The 24,649-nt window shown below is 44.4% G+C and overlaps 2 protein-coding genes across 10 annotated transcripts in view; both read left to right on the top strand.

The window, feature by feature from the left end:
- igsf9ba (immunoglobulin superfamily, member 9Ba) overlaps positions 1-4,266 on the top strand; it is a 40,591-nt gene extending 36,325 nt beyond the window's left edge. For all 4 annotated transcript variants that reach the window (XM_048980424.1, XM_048980423.1, XM_048980422.1 and 1 more), the window contains one exon: positions 40-4,266. In XM_048980424.1, coding sequence (XP_048836381.1) covers positions 40-1,408 — 1,369 coding nt within the window. In that variant the 3' untranslated portion in view covers positions 1,409-4,266. The remainder of the gene's footprint in view (positions 1-39) is intronic.
- Positions 4,267-5,422: 1,156 nt separating this feature from the next.
- The window catches only part of arhgap32a (Rho GTPase activating protein 32a), a 29,355-nt gene continuing 10,128 nt past the window's right edge, over positions 5,423-24,649 (top strand). Inside the window, exons 1-10 of one of the 6 annotated variants that reach the window (XM_048980416.1) lie at positions 5,424-5,725; positions 14,810-14,932; positions 16,736-16,817; positions 17,334-17,419; positions 17,522-17,606; positions 18,848-18,934; positions 19,350-19,487; positions 21,755-21,847; positions 22,198-22,320; positions 22,440-22,517. In XM_048980416.1, coding sequence (XP_048836373.1) covers positions 5,481-5,725; positions 14,810-14,932; positions 16,736-16,817; positions 17,334-17,419; positions 17,522-17,606; positions 18,848-18,934; positions 19,350-19,487; positions 21,755-21,847; positions 22,198-22,320; positions 22,440-22,517 — 1,140 coding nt within the window. In that variant the 5' untranslated portion in view covers positions 5,424-5,480. The other 5 variants (XM_048980415.1, XM_048980417.1, XM_048980419.1 and 2 more) reach the window with 5 other exon arrangements.

The following is a 24,649-nucleotide window of genomic DNA, read 5'->3' as shown; positions in this document are numbered from 1 at the left end:
GGGGGGGGGGGCTTTCTCTCTCTTTCTCTGGGCCTTCAGCTCTTCCTCGGGGAAAGCGAGTCCTGAAAGCCCGCGGTCTGTGGGCCCTCCGGCTGCCAAAGAAGGCCCCGCGGAGCGGGAGGTGAGCAAGCCAGCCGCGGCGGCCAAGCCCGAGTCCGCCCTACCCATCGAGCTGATCAGCCGCGGGCCGGACGGCCGCTTTGTCATGGAGCCACCCTTCCAACCGGGACGCATCCAGGGCTTCCCCTTTGTGGAGGAGTCGGACCAGTATCCGGAGTTCCGCCAGTCGGATGAGGAGAACGATGACCCGCCCCCCATGCCCTCCGCGGTGACCATGCTCAGGCTCTCACCCGTGTCATCCAGCCAGGAGTCCTACGGGCAGCCCCCCGCCTACAGCCCCCACCCCCAAAGCCCCATGACCGGCGTGAGCCTCATCGAGAGCCCAGCGCAGAATGGAGGAGGTCTCCATCCCATAACCCTGCCCCAAGGCCCGTACCGTGCCTACACAAGCAGGCCCGGAGCCCTGGAGCTCCCGTCGTCCTTCTACATGCCGGAGAGCAGCCCGGGCAGTTCCACTATGTCTTCACCTCCCCTGCTTCACGAGGCACGTTTCATCCAGCCCGGCCTTTTAGAGGAGAGATTCGTGGGTGAGATCCAGCACTTCGGTCCCCGCAGCAGTCCCCTCCTCCCTTTTGCTCCTCTCTCGGGACCCCAGTTGTTCTTCCCTCCTCACCAACATTTCCGCCTGTGTCCGGAGCTCCCGGAACCGTCGCTGCCTGTACCCCACATCACTCCACCGGAACATCTGCAGCCCTCCTTCTTCCAGGTGCCTTCATTCCCGGGGCCCATGCTGCTGGAGGCTCCCGTCGGCCCCCAGGTCCAGTCCCCCAGCAGGGCACTGCGTTCGATTGCTCAAGAGGCCCGTGTGCCGGGTCAGCTGAGACACACCAGCAACGGAATGGGCGTGCTGGTACTGCCTTCTCCCGCCCCGCAGCTGGCGGTTGACCTTCCCTGGTGGTCGGCAGCCCGACCTCAGCTCAGCCCCAGGGCGATGCGGCGTGCTGACGTGACCCTGGGTCAGGTGCTCTTGCGGCCCTCGTGCCTCTCCCCGCTCACTCAGAGCCCCTCCAAGTCCCACCAAGCCCCCCCGGAGAGTTTCGTCCGCCCTCGACCCCGGCCAGCCCTGGCCCTCCTTCCCATAAGGCCCGAGCTGGGGACGGTTGCTTTGCCCCCTCCCACAAGCGAATCTCCCACTCCCCCACGAGCCACCCCAACTTGCCAAGCCTCTATGGTGTTAGGAACAAGCTGCCCACCCCAATCCCCATCCCTTCCAAAAGATGGCAGCGAGACATTTGAACAGATGGCGTCCCAGAGAAGGACAGATGAAGAAGGCCAGTCATCAAAATAATCTCACCTTCTGCATTCAGATTCAGGGTAGGAAGTCATCGCTTTCAGCTTCAAGATAGGCAATACTTCTCTGTCGGCCAATATATGCAAACAGTCCTCATTTCTGTAGTATATCAACTGATATCATCAACCATTATGGAATAAACCCTCACAGAGAATATTGGCTGCTAGGTCCAATTTCTCTGTACAGCCACAAGGGGGCGACAACCAATTTCTAGTGCTCTTTGTTTCCATGCCTGGTGTGACCTTCTGTCAGTGAGCTGCCAAGCTGCCCTTTGTGGACTGGAAGACGGAGTCAGTCAGGCACATGCCCCAAAATTGGCCACTTACTTGACCATACTCCCTCATCTCCATTTAAAGTGTGACGATTTTTCTTTCTTTTTTTTTAATCACCATGTAAGACACCCTGTAGAACAGGAGCATTAATTTTGAGGTAAACCCCTTTTTAGAATATATTCTTAATCACATGACCAGTTCAGTTTGGTCACATGACCAAACCTGTCATGTGTTACGGATACATTTACTGTGTTCATTGCTATCTGATGGTTATGATTTTCTTCATTTCTGTGTCACCAAGAAAACACCATGTGCATCACAGGTAACTTCAGGTGGGCTTGCAGGTACAAGACAATTAAGATCCAGGAGCTCTAGGCTTCTCAGGTCCTCCAACTCGAAGAAACTCTACCTCTGCTAGACAGAGAAGGCCAGCCATGCACAGTCCATAGATCTGCTTCCCATTCCTGCTCTACCAACAGCAGACCTGGGAGCAGGCGTCCGCCAAGGACACCAAGTCAATGTGATTGCCTCCAATGGTACGACCCAACAAACAGGCTGGCCGAATAAATATGGCTGCTTCCCCTCAGACTGGCCAACAAACTTTGTGCTTGAGTCAAAATTGCTACATTATCCTCCCTCAACAAGACCAACTTGCCCGTTTTCCTCCATAACCATTGATCCAACATGAATGTCTCCATTAATACTGCCCGACCATCATGAAATCCCCCTGGCTCCCAACAAAGTTAATGATTTTCCCAACCTGTGTAAAGTCTTACTCCAATGCAGAGTTTCCGCTGCTTTGCTCCCTACAGTATATTGTCAACTGGATTCTGTCCTACCTCACAGTGCCAAAGAGTCATACAGTCATAAGTCACAGAATCACGTTATCTCTAATATGCTTCCTCGCGTAAAATTAACTGAAAACGAAGAAAACTTTAGCTGTTATTTGAATTCATGTGAATGATAAATAGGACGTTCCTACATGTCCTGTTGAATGATTTCACATTATGCCTAAATCCATGCCAAGAGCTTGACACCATGAAAGGAGTTGTGATTATTTACTGCACCTGAGAACAAAAAAATATTCATGATTATCTGCCGGACCAGTGGCTTCTTGTTCCTGACACTAAAGGCATGACATGGATGGAGTGGTTTGTGTACGGAATGTCAAAGCACAACATAACACATAAAAAAACACATCATGCTTTAATAGTAACTTCTCCTTGTTCTGGGTGGCAAACCAATGTGGTATCTTAGCTACTAACTATAGTCATGTTCATGCTGACAGACAACTGCGTTTCTTACTGTTAACTTTGTACAAAATTAGTATTGTCTGTCTTGCTTATTTATGATCGGAAGTTCTTCTCTTTAGATGCGTTGGAATAACTCGTTGTGTGCTGGGCCCGTAGAACATGGGAACGATGGTCACTACCCTGGATGTGGAACTCGTGTATAGTTTACAGGCGGAGGAACATTGCAATAGGAATGCCAGAGATCTTCCATTCTATAATATCACAGCTGGTCAGGAATACTCCCTATCGTAGGACCCTGTGGCTGGGAGTCCACTGCTTGGTTCACAGGCTTTTTGCTTTCCTTCGATGGAAAATCTAGAGGCACCTTTTAGAATTTACTCGTATCACTTTTCCACTTCTTTCGATGCATTCATTTTAATTAAATTGCAGCATAAGCGATGTTTCCCTGGAGAAATAACTTCATCAGGATTCAAGCTTGGCGCAGGTGCTCCGAACAATTGTACACTTGGAAACTCGCAGTGTTTAGAGGTAAATATTTCCACATCCGGCGGTTTTATTTTGTACTGAATGCTTTTGTTATTGTATTACTGTTTCTTTTGAATGAGTCCCAGTCATCCCATTAAATGATGCTTCCTGGGTGTCAACTACCCTCCCCTCCCCAATACTGACACAATTGTTACGGATGAAAAAATTTAATAGATTGTTTATTCGGCCTGACAAACCTTATTGAACTTGGATGGCATTTTCTTGGCTGAAGTGGTGCTGTGGACAGAACTTGGTGCTACGTCTTTTTAAGCCTCCCATGGTGCTCTATCTGAATGGAAAATGGACCAGCAGAGCAACGCCGAACAGAGTGAGGAGGTACTACCACTGTCCCAGTGGTGACGTGCTTCGTACAGTGATACAGTGACAATACAGAAATCGAATTGATGAAATCAGAATTGGATGACCGATTGTATTGTTGTACTTTGATTCTGAAACACTGTTCGCTCTTTTGTGTAACACTTGTGCTGCTTCTTCCTCTTTTGGAAATCGGGACAATCACAAATGGGTTTTCTTTCAATCACTCGTGTTTTTTTGCGTTTTGTTTCCGTCACTCCAAATTTTCTGCTATTGGTCCCTGTCAGTCAGAATTCAAATTAGAAGTGTAGTAAGAAAAGTATGTTAACGCTCATGCTAAAACTGAAAGTAAATGCACTGTTGTGTGTGCTTCAAACAGCATGTTTTCATAATGCTTACCTTGAGTATTATTTTAATGTCTTCTGTGATGGCGCTAATGTATTAACGATAAACTTATGAAATATTCATATTAAATGCCATGTTCCACGTGTTACTGTACATTTTTAATTTGGAAAACAAAGTAGCCCTATTTCTGTTCTATTTGTTTCGTATTCGGGTTTCGTCCTTGCTTAAAAGTGTATGCTTTTATGTGCAATATAAAACTCACGGATTACGCTTGTTCCCAAAATTTAGATGAAATGCTAAACAGTGGTGCTTCTATTTTTGCTCACTTTCACTGATCAACACTTTTTCTCCCCATCAGTTTTAGCTCACTCCAGCACTATTGTTTCCAGCCGTTTTCCCGTTTGAAAACTGATTGGAACCATTGCTTTTATTTTCTCTCGATGCAGCACCGTTTGCACCTTTGTTTTTCACCCATTTTCACTCGTTTCAGTGCTGATCAGCACTGTTGTTTTTTGCCAGTTTTCCACCTACTTCAGCCCTGTTCGTGAAGACATTATTAAACACCCTGGATCCAGCTGGTATTTTTTTTCAGATTATAATAGACAAAGAGGCTTATTGTGGAGGTTGTGGATGTTTCCGTAGCAGTAATTCTGACATACAGATGTTTGTATTTTCATATAATAAAAACCATAAAAAATATCTTTTCAAATTTGCTTTTAGTTGAAGAGTTGAAGCTATTCCCACTGCCTTTTGTGCCTTTCCCCCCAAATTAATAATTATAACTTTTATTTTCCAAAATATACAAGAAGTAACGTACTTTCTTTTGAAGCTTGAAGTGAACTAGTTACTGTAGTGGAGGCCTATTTTTTGCACCCAGGCAAAGACGTGATGCAGTTTTAATATTATCCCCTAGATGGCCGAATTGTACATTACTGCAAAAGGCTAATTTGACCACAAGCAAACTTAAAAGGACAGTTCTGCAAAGTATTTAGTTTTTTTTTAGAGAATTGCACCAAATATATATTCCAAAGCGTTTGTGATTAGCAAGTTTAGTGTGTTGCTTTGGGTAAAAGGGTCTCCTAACAAAGTAGTTCTGTAACTCTATATTCTGATAATTGTCTGTAGTATGTCAAATAATAAATATTTATGAAAATTAAATACGATTCCCCTTCCCATTTAGATTCATATTATCTATCAATGCAATTAATGGGCCTATGAAACCACAATTTTTAAACTACATGGCGATGATTCTATTCCAAAAATGCTTACGCCCCACTTTGCAATTTCATATAACACCCGCGCACCCAGAACCGGTGCAATGTAATATTTAATAGTGAGCTACTTAGACTAGACTTATTGATGACTGGAAATATTACCAATATTTCACACAAAACACACGTTCAACAATTATCGGAATGCACAAACTACAGTAAATGTTATAACTTTTGTTTTCATAAGTTTTTCATAATAGGAGATACATATATAGCTTATAGAGTCGTTCACACAGCGTGCAACGCCTCGCTGTGCCACCAACCCACTTGGATCCTGCAGCGCGTGCTCGGGAGCCCTTTGCGCGTTCACGCTGGCGTACACGCTGTGGAGAGGTGAGCGCAGAAATCGCTGCACTGATGTTTCTATGTACAGTTGGGAGAGAGAGGTCCAGTCTACCGCATCCTGGCTTTCAGTCCGAAACACGCTCCCATGTCAACGAATAGAGGAAGAAGTCTGTGTTATTGGCCACGTGTTTTTATCTTGAAGGATTACCGCTGATCAAGTAGCGCCTTTACGTAAACGGATCTTTTTATATATTAAAAAAAGAAGGACGAAGAGGCGTCTTTTGTAGGGATGCATTTTCCCACCGTTCACTAATACATCACTACTTCGTCCAGCCGGGCATTTGTGTGTAGTATTATGCGGGCATCTGGGGAAGGCTGAGCGGGCAGAGCTGCCGCAGCGGCAGGAGAAGATCTAAGGGGGAAAACCACCATTTAAACTGGGAGAAATCCGCAGGTTCTCTGGTAAGTGGAGGTCGCATGCCAGTGATCACTGTCCCGGGAAGCGTATTTTCCTCTTGACAGACTGCACACGTTCTTGTCATTGAACGACTACTTATACAAGGGTATTTCCTGGTAGTTCTTAATGACACGCGTTTTATATTTTCCAAACAGAAAGTTTGATTGCATTTGGTATGTTGGATTTAATAAGAAATGTCATAGATGCTAATCTCAACTTCACCCCTAACATACCTTACAGGTGGCGAGACAGAAACGCAGGCATATAAATTAATGACGTAATAGGCGAAACCTAAAAAGTGACATATGTGTGTTATCCAAACTGCAGATGGGTGAATGCGTCAGACAGTTAGTCGTGTATTAAGTTTCTTTTAAAAATTCGTTAACAGCGATGTCACGTGTATTATGTATTACCAACTGAAGTTAACCAAGCCGCAGGAAATGAGTACTGCATAGTGAGATCAGTGTAACAAGGAACATGGTGTTAGAAAGTGGGTTTGAAATACTGATGCAATGTACGAATGTGTAAATTCGCTTGCGCTCGCCGAAGGGAAAAGGCCAGGAGTTAATGTATGGAGCATGTCTGCGTTTTTTTTTCTGAGGAACCTAAATGTCTTTGGCTGTATAATATGGTTTCATGAGAGCATAACTGGTTGACGATCACACCAAGTGCAAAAAGGTTTTCACTTGGGGAAGCGATTAAACAAATTCACCATAAATAAGAAAAGTTTTCTTTATTTAAAAGTCAACTTTATTCCTCATGTATTTTGTGTGTTTTACCTCTTGTGTTCTTTTAAAATATTGATTACACCACAATATATGTCAGTATAAATACACAATACATAAACAATGTCATTATATATATATATATATATATATATATATATATATATATATATATATATGTATATATATATATATGTATGTATGTATATATATGTATATATATGTATATATATATAATGATAATAAATAAATTATGTGTGTGTGTGTGTGTGTATACACATTTTGCAAATCCATTTTTATTCCAGTGTATCTGTAACAGTATAGTGTAAATTAATTATAGATCATATGTTTTCATTCAAGTTATCACTTTCATTATGTAATTTCTTTTACATAAGGTTCATAGGTAGTACATGTCACACTCGGGAAATGGTAGTTTTTGAAGTCTTTTTACTCATTAGTTGAATGTGCTTTTGCTGTTGTACACATTGGGGTACAAGTCTCTTTCTGTGTGAGCATGCATGAGTTGTCTGTATAGATTACCTGTGTGTAGTAGGTCTGGAAGGTGCCCTTGTGGCATACATTTATTTTTGATAATTGCTTATTCAATGCAAGGCCCTGCTTCTGGAATCCATCCTAAGTTAGAGACGGCAAAGCATGAATGTATGCCTATCCATAGCAGGGCCACACGCACTATGAGAGAGAGAGAGAGAGAGAGAGAGAGAGAGAGACCAGTTTACATAATCGCATGTTCTTGGACCCAGATGCAACCCACACAAACACTGTGAGAACATGTGCGCATACACACAGCGCGCCGGGAGCAGGAATCAAACCCACGACCCTCAAGGCGTGAGGCTACATCGCTACCCAGTGCGCCACCGTGCCACCTCCGTATGACACATTTCTGCAAAGAATTCTCTTCCTGAACAAATTCAGATATTATTTTAGTGCATTCATGAGGTGCGACCAAGAAGTGTGATCTCACTAACAACTTGTTCCTGAAATGTTTTCGTGAGCACAGCAGAAATAGGGCTTGAGGTGCTGGACGCACTAAGGGCTCTGTTGGGTCATAGCCTGTGCTTATTTGGTCATGTGTCCGTGAATGAACCAATCGCACGTAGGTTCAGTTTTTGGGACAAATTGAGGATGCTGCTTCCCTTGCACAGGGGTTTGATTACGAAGATAGATTTCTAATGCCCTTGGGTTGGGGTTAGCGCTGGTCATGGTGCTGATGGTGGGGGAGGGGCTTGTTACCTCTTGACTGCACCGTTCTCAAATTTCCCTTGTTCAGCTCTCCTTGAACATGCGCAGTGTTCTGTGCATCTCAAGCTCCGTGGCTCTGGTTGCGCATCTTCCATGTTCTCGACTGGCCAGAAGGGTAGAAGGAAGTTATGTAATAATAAACTATTACTAGAAAAAACTAAAGACCATCTGCAGACTCCTTTATATATGTACTATCGTAATATATATTGTACTCCTGGAAAAAAAAAGTTTCTACAGAGTATTTGAATAAAAGGTGCAGTGGTGTAAATTATTTGTAAAGTATTAAGGCAGACAGTGATTTGGGGGACAGCAATCAATGAAGGTGTGATGATCGAAGTCTGGGAGGCAGACTGAGAGAGAGCTGGTGAGTCCACCTGGTCCTGCTGACGTGTGGCTTCACCCTCTAATGTTGGCAGACTTTGACGTGACTTCAGATGATCATCGGTTTGCTCAGTCAGATTGCTACTTCTGAAGTGGTAATTCCACTGCTGATAACATGGTGTGGGAGAAAATTGACCCCCCTACCAAGGGGAAAATGAGGATGTTCCCCACCTAACAATTTACAGGAGGCAAGTAATTACAAATAATGACTAGGACAACTATTTAACATGATAGTGTCTAAGCTGTCAGTATTGTAATCTCTACTGCAGTACTGAGTGGTGATTACCTTTGATTTGTGCTGGTTTGATTTGGTCAATTTTGGGTCAAATTTTTTTCCTCTGCAAGTGGATTAGCTGGAGCCTGGAGCATTGGTCGGATTTTACAGCACTTGGAGTGTCCTCTGTCTATATTTATGATCTCACAGAATAAGGACTGTTACTCTTTTATTTGGAGTCCTTGTGACACACGTGTACCTGAGTGGTAGGCAGAATGAAAGCGGTAGGAAAGGCCAGAGGTATGCAAATAAATCATGGTGCATAATGAATTCTTTGAATGAATAGGATGTGCTGCAGATTTATTCCTAAAATATTAATCTCTTTGAATTCAGTTGATTAATATCTTGCATTGTTGAGCCAGGTCTTCCAAATTCTGAATATAAGACAGCAATATGGAGGAATTCTACCTAATTGTTGGCCTCTGAGTAGATAAATGCTGTTTTATCATCAAGGATAATGTCTCAGGTTGGCAGAGATACAAAGTAGGACAGAGTGGTGGTACTAAAAATGTTGCATGCCTGGCCTCATTTGAGTTTATTTCTGAAAATTGTTAAAAGAGTTTAGACCTATTTAATTAGCTATTTTAATTGCATGTGCATGACTGGAGTTCCTGTTCAGTGTTTGACGTTGCCTGCGGTGAGAAAGTTAATGTTGCAGTGACTCCTCCCACATTGAGACTTACGTCCAATAGGTTAGTCTGACCTTACCCGGTGAAATCTCAGTGACCAATGGGCCGCCCTGACTTTACCTGCTGTATTGTCACATCTCATGGGTATGTTTGGGATGAACACCACACGGCCTATCCTTCGTCATTACACGAAAACACATCCACGAGTAAACACTCCCGAGGTTCGTTAGCAGTAATTAAATACTTTGGCTGTTCAGCACATTTTCTTCCCTGGCAGAAGTCAGTTTTGGTTCTGCACTCACAATTTTAATTATATTTCAGGCAGGAAAGGCAGGTGAATCTGAGGAATATGTGCTGGGGGACTCCACGTCGTTTCTGCACTTTCATCTCTAAGGGACTTTCAACTCTTTTTCCTCCTTTATGATTTGTGGTTGTGGTTATCTCCACTTATCGCCTTTTGAGTTATACCAAGGTGTTTCACATCACCTTGCTCTCATGGCTCCTTGCCCAGAAGTCTTTCTGGAAACTGGTTGTGGTTGTAGCAGAGAATCTGTTTCCTTTCCTTGATGTGATTTGAACAAAAAGACCAGTGGATGCTGTTTGGCCTTTGTAAATAGGGCCGTAATACCACAGCCACCCCAACCATGAGGATGAACCCACCCATTCAAACAGTGAAGAGGGATGAGTTTCTGTAGCTCTGCATGTTGGTTCTTATCATATTCAGTTTCCCTTTCATGACACAGTTACGTTTCAGACCTGCTTGCTGCAATATTTCAGTAAGACACTAATTGACCAGGTAGTGTGTACCAATTATAGGTATGTATCACGTAATATCTTCACCACTGAATGAGCAGAGGACTATCCTGACTTAATCTCAGATTCCGCTAACTGCATTAATGCTCATCTTATCCCTAAGACAAAGATACTTTGCAGCTATTGCCGTTGTTCTTGTTAAATTAAACTTCAACAGCGTCATCATATATTACTAGGTTCAAGGTTACTACTGGGTGATCAGCTTTAACTAATTCACACTAAAAGAGGGTGACTCCATTAAGGCAGCTGATATTTAACTAAATTAATGCCTTAGACGGATGAGGCTGTGGAAGCAGATTCCTGAGCTCTGCTCAGTGATCCCAGTCCAAACATTTTTCAGGTATTCCCTGGAACTCATTGCCAAATTTTTCATATGAAAACATTCTTTCTTTCTTTCTTTTTTATATATATATATATATGCAGTCCATCTATGGTGTGTGTATGTGGGGGGGGGGGGGGGGGGGGACTCGTTGCCATGGAAACAGGTGGAATATGTCTGCTGGTTGAAAAAGGCGGCAGTTTCAGAGCAAAGGACTAAGATACAGAGAGGAAGACTGAGGAACACAAAGTACCATAAGGGGCAGCAGCACCACCACAAAGCATATTTACCCTGCAGTGTTTGTGGTATGACTTCCCCCGAAATGCTCACACAAGAGGCACCTGTTACATACAGCTACTCCCCACAAAGACGCAAATAATCTGCCATACATACGTGAATGTTTGGTTTACCTCATTAAAAAAAACATAAAAAAAATAGGTTGAGGTGTTGTATTTTTTGAGGTCCTGGCCTTGTAGCTATGGCAACCCGACGGTACTCTTTCTGCTTTTCTGTAGGCAAATAATACAAGCTTGTCAGGCAGATTGTTAGTACTCTCTGTTCTCCAGGCTCCCAAGCCCACACAGCAGTCAGAACAATCAGCTCTGCTGAATATGAACCGGGACGGGATTCAGGGCAAAGATGGGGCCCATCTAAAGTGAGAGGTGCTGTGGGACTTCTGGATGGTGACAAACCCATTTAAGTAAATTTAGGGTACGGAAGAACCCCCCATCCATCTATCCATCCATCGTCCATCCACCCTGTATGTAGGGAAGCTGCCCTTATGTAAAGCAGCCTATATGTGAAGCACCCCGTATGTGAAGCAGCCCGTATGTAGGGAAGCACCCAGTATGTGAAGCAGCCCGTATGTAGGGAAGCAGCCCATATGTAGGGAAGCACCCAATATGTGAAGCAGCCCGTATGTAGGGAAGCACCCAGTATGTGAAGCAGCCCGTATGTAGGGAAGCACCCAGTATGTGAAGCAGCCCGTATGTAGGGAAGCACCCAGTATGTGAAGCAGCCCGTATGTAGGGAAGCACCCAGTATGTGAAGCAGCCCGTATGTAGGGAAGCACCCAGTATGTGAAGCAGCCCGTATGTAGGGAAGCAGCCCGTATGTAGGGAAGCACCCAGTATGTGAAGCAGCCCGTATGTAGGGAAGCACCCAGTATGTGAAGCAGCCCGTATGTAGGGAAGCACCCAGTATGTGAAGCAGCCCGTATGTGAAGCAGCCCGTATGTAGGGAAGCACCCAGTATGTGAAGCAGCCCGTATGTAGGGAAGCACCCAGTATGTGAAGCAGCCCGTATGTGAAGCAGCCCGTATGTAGGGAAGCACCCAGTATGTGAAGCAGCCCGTATGTAGGGAAGCACCCAGTATGTGAAGCAGCCCGTATGTGAAGCAGCCCGTATGTAGGGAAGCACCCAGTATGTGAAGCAGCCCGTATGTAGGGAAGCACCCAGTATGTGAAGCAGCCCGTATGTAGGGAAGCAGCCCGTATGTAGGGAAGCACCCAGTATGTGAAGCAGCCCGTATGTAGGGAAGCACCCAGTATGTGAAGCAGCCCGTATGTAGGGAAGCAGCCCGTATGTAGGGAAGCACCCAGTATGTGAAGCAGCCCGTATGTAGGGAAGCACCCAGTATGTGAAGCAGCCCGTATGTGAAGCAGCCCGTATGTAGGGAAGCAGCCCGTATGTAGGGAAGCACCCAGTATGTGAAGCAGCCCGTATGTAGGGAAGCACCCAGTATGTGAAGCAGCCCGTATGTAGGGAAGCACCCAGTATGTGAAGCAGCCCGTATGTCAAGCAGCCCGGTGCCAGCACATGTGCGTATGCACTATGCTGCGGTGCCTCCCTGATCGCGACTCGGCTCGCTCCTGTGGGCTCTGCCCTACTTCGGCTGGCTGCTGCTATAAACTGCTCGGTGTGCGAGCGCTGCAACGTGTATTGGGGTCACTTCCTTTCAAGGGAGCAGGTCGAACGCAGTTTTAAATGGTCACAATTTCGCCTAGCGCACCCACAAACGACTATGCTTCGTGTCTCATCACTGTGCCCTACCATTGTCACATTTATCGACTTCTGCAGGCGACAGGTACCTGCCAATGCTCTGGGGTCCCAAAGGCCTGTTCCCTTCCCATTCCATGCGTCTGAGGGAGGGAGGGTAGAACAGGACGTGACTGATTCAGGCTTTATTTGCTGCTCTGGGATTCTCTATCTTAGTCTGCTTGGTCGAGTCTGGGGCTTCTATACTGTTGTGGGACCCTAAGTATTCGTGCTTTAATGGGGAATTTCATAATCTAATGGTCACTGCCACCTTCCTCATCAATGACTTAATCAGATTGTTCTCCAGTTTTTCATTACGACCTTTGTATTTCATCACTGCTAGGCTGACATTCTCTAGTGGGACGAAAACGATCTTACTGCATGAATTCTGTATCGCTTAATAAAGGCCCACTCAGTTCGTGCTCCAAGACACAAGAACGAGACACAGGGGAAAGAAAGTAGAGACCTGAGACAGATGAATCCTCTGAAAGGCTTCACAATCTGTAAACAAGGCCTGATTGCCTTATTTTCACCTTAAGTTTAATCTTACCTTCTGATCTTTTTGACAGAATAGTATCGCTCAACGAAAGTGTATAAAAAATACTGTTTTAAACTCTGGTTCTGACCTTGTCAACATGAAGCCCTCTCTGAAGTGTAGCAGGGTTTAGAAAAAGGTTGGGTTAAACTTTAATGCTAATTAACAACCCGGATGGACCCTCGAGTGACCTTGGGTCTTTCTGAAAACCTTAGGGCTTGAACACAGTCCGTCCACAGTCACCTTAGTCTGACCAAATTTAGTATGTGGGACAGTGTAATAAAAAAGGTCAGTTTTATACAAAGGTTCAGTTGTTATAAGTGTATAGTCCCAGTGGAATTCCGACTTCAGAATAGGATGCAGCAGCCCGGCCATGGAGTTGACGACGGAACACAGAGTGCTGCAGAGGTCCACAGGGAAGCGGATTCTGCCTGGAGCTTCTCCCTGCAAGTAGGGCTGGTGACAGAAGCTTCTGGGAGCCTGCAGAGGGCATTTGTCTCACTCTCATCCTCAAGAATCCTGCTTATGGAGTATTTGTTGAGCGTGCAAAGGGACTTCAGGGGTGCGGTTCCTCAGAGGGGTAACGTCAAGGCCGCATGTGTCCTGGAGAGTTGGTTGGGTTTTCTCTGGGCATCCCTGCTGAGGACCATTGGTCACGTCCCTGAAATGTGGGGTCAGCTTCCCTTCTGCTGAAGCTGCTGTTGGTGCTTCTGTAATAAGGGGGGGGGGGGGTGTTCTCTATTACTGAAGCTGTACCTACTGCTTAAATGGCTGCTGGTCTTCTGTTCCTTCTGTCCAAAGTGTGACCTTCCATGGTGTTTGATATGTGAAGTGCAACACAGCTGCTCACTTCGGCCTGCCGGCTTCATCGGGTTAGTATTTTAATCATCTCATCACCTGCCGCAGTGCTGATCGCTCCTCAGACTCACTTCGCTGAGTAAGACTCCCTGGAATTACCGTAGCCTTCCCAGAATCACTAACACTTAGACAGCAAACACAGCTATAAATCAGTTTACCAGGCACGTGGTTCCCTCAGGCTCCTCCCCTGATTGGACAAGCACCGATGACAAGGCTATTTGAATTTTCGCAGTGAGTAATTAACTAAACTAAGATTGGTTATCTTGACAAACAGCTTTCAGTAAAAAGTATATCATTAATGACATTTAATGCGATGTACTATGCAAGTGCAGGAACACACAATGTTTCTCCTTCCTTTTCTGTCCATTTACAACTGATACTGGTATTCTGCTGACTTCTTTATAGGTCAAATTGAAGTTTCTTATGAACCTGGAGCTCTTCGGTTGAGAGTTGTTCTTTAGTCAGCATGCAGCTTGAATTTGCTCTTGGGTTGTTGGTTGAAGTTCCGTTTGGAAAAATGAGGAATGCAGTCTTTGATTTTCGGTAGTGAGGCGGGGGGGGTAGCAGGGTTGTGGTCATGATGAAGCACGGACTTAAGGCTCAGAGGGGGAAATAGATAATTGACCTGGAAGAGGAGATGACATAATGGAAGAAAGAGTTGGGCTCCTCGTAATTTTTTCAGTCAGAGAATTGCTGCTGTCCTGTTGACCTCTAGAGAACCTTAATTGCTTTTCTTAGTCTATGTTAGTCACTGGGTTAATGTATCTCCTAAGCAATTAAAATATAAAATATTAGCCCACGGTAGGAGACTGAACTAGTTAATGACTGTTCTGTCTCCCTGCAGGAACCTGATCTCCGAATCCAGCCCTCCCACTTTCTGCTGCCCAGCAATGGAGGTAGTCAGTGAGAATGTGACATCACCACTGGGATCACTGGGTGCCTCAGGAAGCCACCATACCCCCAAAAGGTAAGAGAGCCTCTCACTTGGTAAAGTAACCCCAAACAGTCACACAGTAGGCAGGACACCCCGGTAACTAGGCAGTAGTATGTTTTTTTAAACAGGGACCATGGAGGACTTCGTGTTCATGTTGCTCTTGCTCCTTGTTTGATTACTCCTTCTGGGAAGCAGGATACTGCACATCTGCATGGATGCAGTGAAATAAGCTCTAGTGACTGTAAGCCTTTTGAGGTAGATTCTGGGTCTGAGTTACCTCCGCCAGGTTCAGTATTAGCTTTCCTTGGCTCTAGGCCATAGTAACGTCCCAGTGTTTTCAAGGCTTCTGACTGCCTACAGATTCTATACACCGTTACCATGGTAGCCACACCAGAGCCTGAAACCCGCATGAAAGAGAAGGCTAAAGTTTATCTGTGGACAAATCTGTAGTTTAGCTACAAATTCAGGAAAATGTGTGATGTTGCATATGCTGACTCAAGGGCTTGGTTATGCTGCAGTGTGTCTGAGATCTGGATTTGTGGATGCACCAGTGAAATATCGTCAGTATTGACTGTTGTCCATATTTCTGCTTAGAGATCTGTCCTTCATGTCATTGTTAGCATCATTAGCATCATTAGCATGGTCTGTTCTTGACCTTGTTAGTATGACCCGCTCTTTCTGACCACGTTAGAATGATCTGCAGATCTCAGTATGCAATGAACACTTCTGTTTCCAGTCACATGAGGGATTATTGTTAATTTTCTGTCCAACAAGGCCTTGGCGTCACATGAATGTTTGATTTGTGCGATGTTAGCATTGCTCCTTAGAGTAATTGCATTTGTTCAAGTAGTCTAATAGTCCCACTGGTGGCAAATGTTCTGGAAGCTTCCTGTTCAACATGTCAGATTTAAGGCTGACGATTGCCTGTGAAATGAAATGGCTTGGATGCATTTAGTAATGTGCGAGCGCTCTGCAAATGCCCCGCAGAGCGTGGGCAGTGCTATCACTGATTCCTCTTCCAACAACTCCACCAACACGGCCCTAGGGTCGCAAGGCGTCAATTGCGCTCAGAGGGATTTTTTTCGGTTTTAAGCTGTTGCAGTGTTGTTGCGAGATGACTTGTCTGCTGAGTGCAAATTGTCATGGAAACTGCAAAAGGATGAATACTGGTTTTCCATCATGCCTTTGAAGGGGAATACTGAATATGGATTTTGCTGTGCTTGTTGCATAATTCGCCTCTTCGATTGATATCATTCCGGGCGTTTGTTGAAGGCATTGTTGACTGATTTGAGTCGAACCATCTGTATATAGCTGCACGTTACTCTCAGGAAGAGCATTACTAAATCAGTTTCAATTGTTATTCAAAAGGTGATTGTTTCTTCAACGTAAGACAGTCGGACGGTCTCTATACATGCTGAAGACTCCCACATCAGGCTGTGGCTGGTCAAGCCTTAACCCTGACAGGTCATTCATTGAGTCCCCTGACCTTTCACACAACAGCTTGTCATGTGTTTGATCCAGAAGCTTCACACCAACAGCATCCTGCTCTACTTGCTTCCCGTTCCTGTGTCCCACTAAATAAGGATGCCACATCCTGAGGAGTTTAATGTCACTGATACAAAAATACCATCGGAGTTATGTGTGAAGGTGTAGGGTAATGTGAGGCATCACTGATAGTGTTTGCATTGGAAGCTTCTACAGTGGATGTGAAAGAGTGGGTAGAACTCCCGTCCTCCTGCCAAGGTCTGGGAGCTCCGCCCCCATAATCCCAGAATAATTAGAGATGCACACAGATGGAGACTTTATGTTATCTTCACTGACGTGTTTGTCCCCCAGGGAGGATTCCACGGCACCAAAAAGCTCCAAGATCATCCACCCCGGGGTGAGATCTGACTGGGAGGACACAATCAGTGCCATGGTAGGTTCCTATGCTATGCTTGCTATGGCCAGTAGGTGGCGATGATGGGCTGACTGCGATTACAGTCAGTTTTAAAGAGTCTGTTGCACAACACAATACATTGGAACTTTTTCAGGGGGTGTCAGACTATAGAAGTTTAATTTCTACACCCCTCCCCCCCCAGTGTTCAGCTGCAGCTATACCTTCCTCTGGATTACTGGTCAGATGTTTACTGAGCTATACGCCGCTCTTTTTTCCTCAAACCTCCCAGACACATTCTACTAATGCACAAGTATGGCTTGTTATATCAGTGAATGGCAATATTATTCTGTGAGAATTGAGAGTTTTATCCATCATCTCTAACAGGTAAAAAATGTCACTGGTCTTTAGTTGTTTGATTTGCTGCCTGCATTTCCAGTGATGCTGAATATGGGCTTGCTTGGCACTGTCCGTAGATTGATTGGTATTGCCTGAATCTCCATGCCTAGGCATGCGGATCTGTGGATTGATTGGTATTGTCTGAATCTCCATGCTTAGGCACGCGGATCCGAAGATCTGACCAATGAACCTCTCGTTCGATCCGGCATCAGCACAGCCAGCATGAAAGTCAAGACCGTGAGAAAGTCAGTGATTCCAGCTGCCTTGGCTGTCGTGGGTCTTGCTAGTCTTTGGGTGATTCAAGACTGCAGAAGAATGCTAATTGGGGGGGTCTTGTGTTTTTTCAGGCTGTCTATCACAAAGGGCCACTTCCCCAAACTGGCAGAATGTGCCCATTTCCACTATGACAATGTTGAGTTTGGCACTGTGCAGGTAAAGATCATAAATGCATTAACAACGTGAGCACGTCACATGTCCTACCCATACTAATCTTAGTACATCGGCTTCCTATTGTATTTTGGGACTTTTTTTAAAATGCCCATGTCTGCAAAGCAGTGAACGGCTGAGTAGACAGAGGGGCAGGTGCTACAGCGGTGACCCCCCTGGAGATGAATAATGACATCAGATATGAGCCCTTTGTGTTTCTGACTGCACTTAACGGGTCAGTTCTGCTACTGAAAGGTGACTTCTATTGGAAAACAGAATGGAAAGTACATACAGAATCCCCTTCCTGCACTATACCATATTTTTAGTACTTACGTACATAGTATAGTATGACTGTATATTCCAGTACGGCCCTCAGTATGAATATACTCCATTATGCTCTTCTTATTTTGGATATACAGTACTCTGCTATAATTCCCTCAGTATAAATATATTCTGTTATACTTTAAAATATGAGTATAGTCTGTTATGCTTACCTGTATACGGGTATAGCCTTCCATAGCACGCTCTGGTCGCTCTGTGAGACCAGTTGTGAAGGAGGCTGAGGTACAGACAGATCTGTCACCGTACACTGGTGATGAAGGGAGACCAGTAATCACAGCCCGTGGGCAGTGTCTCGTCACATGAATCAGTGTCAGCACGGCCCCTTCTGAAGTGTATGTGCGTGGGGGGAGAGTGTGTACGCCTGCTGTGTGGCTGAAGAGCATTCGTAGGAGGTGCGTGCACAGCTTCTCCTGCTGCCTGGCAACGGGGCAGTAATGGCATGGGATTATGGGAAAGTGTTTCTTTGTAGAATGTGGATAGAACTTTGGGGGCAGCTACCAAAAAAAAAAAAAAGACAGGAGAGGCCTGAATTGGGAGTAACTCTTTTACTCAGGAGTGAGGTGTGATAAAAATATTTATATTCTCCAATTTACTCTGAGGCTTTTAACCACAGGCAGTGAAAAAAGAGCAGAGACAGTGATAAATGTTTTTGCGGAGTGTACCAGACAGCAGAGATTTACCTCCTGAAGACTGTTGTCCTCATAACCGTGGGCCCTGGAACGCAGGGTTGAGTTAGCGTCCTTCTATTATTCACAGTATGTATGCACCTGAACACCTCTCTCTATCTGAACACCTCTCTCTACCTGAACACCTCTCTCTCCCACCCACACGCTCTGCCTCTGTCCCATCCTCTCACACCTTTTCTCTTGCTGTCCTTCTCACTTATTCCCTCCCTCCGCCTACAGCTGGCTCTGGCAGATGAGCAGAAGGAAATGGTACGGAACGGCTTCGAGTCGCAGGAGCTGCTGCATCTGGTCCACATCGGTTGCCAGGTAGGACCGACTCCGTTCCTCACCTCGCCTCCATCCACTCCCTCTCGGCCCGGTCTCTGCCCTCTGCATTTTGAGCTTAGTGCTGATGTAGGATGAGATGTATATTTAGCTGACTGTTAGAGGATTTATTCTTCACAGCAAATGGCAGGTCACAGAAACAACACAAACCATCACAGTTTTGACTCTGACTCTCTGCTTTCTGCTTTCTCGTTATCTTGACTCGTGCTCAGCCTCTCGCCTGCACCCGCTCTGACTCGTGCTCTCTGAGTCACGCAGCCTCTCGCCTTTTACTACTCTGACTCATGCTCCCTGACTCGCTCAGCCTCTGGCATGCACTTAGTCTGACTTGTGCTCGCTGACCAGCTCAGCCTCTCCCCTTCATCTGCTCTCTCACTTGGATACCCTCATTCTCCAGGGTAACAGTTGGGTCGTGAGGCGTACTTACGAGGACTTCCGTGTCCTTGACAAACACCTCCACCTATGCATCTTTGACCGGCACTTCTCTCAGCTCGCAGAGCTGCCCCGATTGGACAGCCTGAAGGACAATCCCGAGGTACGTAACTGCCCTGCACAGGTATCCCCGTCACTGGTGTGCGGCAGGCAGGAAGATAGCCAACAGAAATCTGTGTTGTCTAGAAAACATTGGGATTCATTTCAGGACTGTAAGAACGTTAAAGTACTTCACACTGCTAAACAGACATGAAATAATGTGGCCAAAACTTCTCAGATGCGTCAAACACACCTACTCTACTTATCAAAAAAGGCTTAAAAGCCATAGTTCAGTAAACAAAGAAATAAAAGCAAGTATATCGAGGTTAAAAATGTGATATTTCTTTTGTGTTTAGTTAGCACTGACATCATAAAATTATTTATATTTCTAGTGATCAGATCACAGTCCATCTGATATAACAATATAGACACACACACACACACAGACACACACATACACACAGACACACACAGACACACACAGAAGTGCACATCCTCTTACACACGGTCACACACAGACACAGACAGACAGACACACACAGACAGACAGACACGCACACAGATGCAGACAGACAGACATGCACGCACACACACACACAGACACACATACCCATACGTACACCAATCAGCTAAAATTTGACACCACCATGTGAAGTGAATAATGTTGATTATGTAGTAAAAAAGGGGCATGTCAAGGTCTGGGATGTATTAGACAGTAAGCTGACATTGGGCTCTCATAGTCGACGTGTTGAATGCAGGAGAAATGGACAGGGTGGAGATCTGAGTGACACGGGCTAAATCAATATTGCCAGACAGCAAGGTCAGAGAATGTCGTAAACGGCAGTGTTTGTGGGGTGCTGACGGTCAGCCGTGGTGGGTACTCTGTGAGAGAGGTCCGAAGAGGGGAAAACCACGAACCGCGACAGGGTGGGCAGCTAAGAAGTCATGTTGCATCCTTAATCCCGACCCAGGCCTGACTTTAACCTCAATTAACCAAAACGAAATACAAGACTTCTCGCATTCTTACTTTTTTGACTGCATTCACATATTTTTATAAAATTGAGGTCATCCAAATCGGGACTTGAAATAAGTTTCAGGTTTTGCCACACCGGTGATATTTTGGTTCCGAAATGTGATCTGTGCAAACACACACGCACACACACACGCACACAAGTTGGTCTTCCTATCTAAATGGGGACCGTCCATCCATTTCTATGGGAAAAACCCTAATCCCGATCATGACACCCTTAACCCCCACCCAGCCCCAACCTTAACCATAAGTAACCAATCAAAATACAAGACTTTTGGCACTTTTACTTTTTTGATTGCATTCACAGATTTTTATAAAGTTCAGGTTATCCAAATGGGGACCTGAAGAAGTGTCCCCAAAAGGAAGGAAGTTTCAGGTTTTACCGCATTTTGGGTACCGCACTTCGCATTTTGGTCCCCAAATGTGATCTATGCAACCCCCCCCCCCCCACCCACACACACACTCTCAGACACACACATATATACACACACCTTGAAGTTTTCTAATATTTAATACTGAAATCTGATGTTTTTTACATTTATCTGCAATGTTCTGTTGCCTATGTAGGTGCAGAAAGTTTTACATAGAACCACCAGGAGGTGCAACAAATGAGATACACAGACTGAGAACCAAGAATTTTTCTCTGCATTCAGAGAGAACTGCAGTACCTCCCATAGTTATATAGTTATAACAACAATATATAAAAAGTTGATTATTATCGTACTAGGAACTAGTGTTTATTCACGTTTACCAGTGTATACAGAAGCTTTTCAGCATCATAAAATTGAATTGTTGATGCTCTGTGGACGTTGTGTAATACTCGATGTGGACCATTTATCATTTAGTGCTTTTATCCAGTGAGTCATCGGCTCACTGGATGTTTACGGGGATGAGTGTATTTTGGACTCTGGTTGTAAGAGACTGAGCTGTGTGCCTCTGATCTTTATTTGCTGGGGAAACTGAAACTTCATATTTGTTGTCTGTACACAGAGAAGGGGATTTCTGCCTGCGCTATAATGGGTTAGAGGTTTATAATTAAACTGTAATGATATCTTGCAGTAATGGGGGCTTTGTGGACATTCCTCTGTGTCATTTCTCCTGAACTTCGGGCTCAGGGGCACTGTGTGTTCTGAACTGACATTTTCTATCTGCTTCGTTGTACACTGATGCTTTGTCCTGCATGCTGGAAAGGGCCCTAGTTCCCACGTAGTACATTGTCTCTCTCTGTACTCAGATGGCCATTTTTTGGCTTATGATAAGCATTTTGTTTTTCTGCCTGTCTTTGTCCTTTTCCCTTCCAGGCAGTTTTCCAGATGTTGATTGCCTATCTTTCACGGCTGTCGGCGATCGCTGACAACAAAATTAACTGTGGACCCGCACTGACGTGGATGGAGGTACACCCACCCTATTTTCTTGTCTTATTTTTCTCCACATATATCTGTTGATTCTGACTTTCTCTCATACCTTACTTGTACTACTCTGTCACAATGATATTTTAAGGCAGCAATTTCGCTAACAATTTGCTAACTGCCCCAGCTTTATGGGTTAACTGTGGTTACCAGCCAAGGAACACACAGTGAGGTGTCAAAGGCTGCCCAGTGGGCACCAAGTAGACTGTATCCAATCTTTTTCTACAGCCAAATGAGCAAAAACCATCGTAAAACACCTCCTGTTATCCACTAGGGGGACAGCATTTTGTTATGTGTCCTACCAGCCATCAAGGTTAATGTAATTTTGTTCCCAGATTGATAACAAAGGGAACCATCTTCTGGGGCATGATGAGTCCTCCATTAACGTTCCTGCCATTGCTGCTGCACACGTCATCAAGCGATACAGCGCCCAGGCGGCCGATGAGCTATCCTTTGAGGTGATTGGCTAGGCTCAGGTGAAAAATATCAAACTGGGGTTTACTTGTATGCTTAGTTTAAAATATAGTACAGAACTGTGTAAAAAAACTGGAGAGAACTGACAAAATCTCTTTTTCAGGTAGGAGACATGGTGTCTGTAATTGACATGCCCCCAAAGGAGGACACTACTTGGTGGAGAGGAAAGCACGGCTTTCAGGTGAAACAAAAAGCATGTAACCTGTGGATTATTATTGATCCTGTTTGCATTTCATTTTGGTGAGAATGTAACAGGACTTCCTGTTGGCTCTGTTATCATCCCATTTCTGTGTGAATGTAACAGGACTTCCTATTGGCTCTGTTATCGTCCCATTTCTGTGTGAATATAACAGGACTTCCTATTGGCTCTGTTATCATCCCATTTCTGTGTGAATGTAACAGGACTTCCTATTGGCTCTGTTATCATCCAATTTCTGTGTGAATGTAACAGGACTTCCTATTGGCTCTGTTATCATCCCATTTCTGTGTGAATGTAACAGGACTTCCTATTGGCTCTGTTATTGTCCTATTTCTGTGTGAATGTAACAGGACTTCCTATTGGCTCTGTTATCATCCCATTTCTGTGTGAATGTAACAGGACTTCCTATTGGCTCTGTTATCATGCAATTTCTGTGTGAATGTAACAGGACTTCTTCTTGGTCCTGTTGGTATCATTACATTTCTCTGTGAATGTAAAAGAGTTTGTTTTGTTTATTTCCCAAGTTAATTGTGTTGATTTGTACCCCTGACCCTTGTTAGTAAGTAAAATTTGCTGTGTTCTATCATGTTCAAAAGTTTGGGGCCTGTTCTGCTTATCTTGTCCACCAAAATGATTTTACTTTTTATATTGTATTGTACATGTTCCTCTCTGTCCCCCATAAATCCAGAAAATAAAAATTCTGCCATTCCCGCCTAATTAAACCATCAGACAATTCCTTTGCCTTTCCAGACCAGACTGATTTAAATTTCTTTTATCTGTCAGTGCTCGTATTGGTCTTATCTTGGAATTTCTTTGTGAATGTAAGAGAGCTTTTTATTGGTTATCACCCCATTTCTCTGTGAATGTAAGAGAGCTTTTTATTGGCTATCACCCCATTTCTCTGTGAATGTAAGAGAGCTTTTTATTGGTTATCACCCCATTTCTCTGTGAATGTAAGAGAGCTTTTTATTGGCTATCACCCCATTTCTCTGTGAATGTAAGAGAGCTTTTTATTGGTTATCACCCCATTTCTCTGTGAATGTAAGAGAGCTTTTTATTGGTTATCACCCCATTTCTCTGTGAATGTAAGAGAGCTTTTTATTGGTTATCACCCCATTTCTCTGTGACCGATGCATCATTACTAGATTCTTTGTCAGATTAAAGGTACACTATGTTCCAGTATTCTGTGCCCACTAGGCGGCACTGTTTTCCTTAACAGCCTGGACTGGCATGGCACAGGTAGAAAGGGTCTGAGGTAGGAGCACATGTAGCATTGCCGTGAGAGAGCCACACCAGCCTGGACTCATGGCGTCCACAGAGCATAAGATCTCATCTGCTAACACTGGACTGATGTATCCATCTGTTGTTGCCTGTGAAGGATCAGATTAGAAGAACTATGACAGGAAGGGTAAGGACACGAATAGCCACTGTTTGGTCTTTCTCAGTTGTTCAGCCTCGGGGTTCTCCATGGAGTAAGCGTCTGGGTTCACACTCCATGTGGTTCTTCCGTTTGTGGGATCACTGCATACATTATGGTTTCTAATATATTTATATTTTAGCTTCTGAGATAATAGAGCTGCTACAGTATATCAAAAGAAATATATAAAATGCACATTTAGTTTTTGGTTGTGATGTTTTAAGTAAGCTTTGGTTTTGTTATGTTTTGCTTGCAATAACTTAATCCCAAATTATTTTAAATTATGTAACTTTAAATAAGCAACAGTAACATACAGTTTGCATATGTTAAACAGGGTTATTGTTAGTAATATTTGCGTATGCTAAACAGGTTTAATGCTGTTCACATTTGCAGACATTACAATGGATTAATGTTGTTTGCACACTGAACATATGCTTATCATCCTGAATAGGGACCTTTTGTTTTTTTGTGGTTTTGAAACCTGTGCGAAACACTATACTGTGATTTGACAGCATTGTTTGAGACTACAGAAGCTGCTCCATAACCTCCTGTGATCTGTAAACTGTCATGTACTGTCATACTTTATATCTCAGAATCATTCCTGCCGTTGAGGACCTTTCACCCTTGAAGAGTAGTATTTCTAATAATTCATTAACTAGGCTTAACAATACATGATCACCTTCGGGTATAAATATCA

This window comes from Brienomyrus brachyistius, chromosome 17 (genome assembly GCF_023856365.1).
Source record: "Brienomyrus brachyistius isolate T26 chromosome 17, BBRACH_0.4, whole genome shotgun sequence".
In the NCBI taxonomy this organism is placed as follows: domain Eukaryota; kingdom Metazoa; phylum Chordata; class Actinopteri; order Osteoglossiformes; family Mormyridae; genus Brienomyrus; species Brienomyrus brachyistius.
Note: the sequence above shows the minus strand (reverse complement) of the source record. Positions and strands in the feature narration are given on the sequence as shown.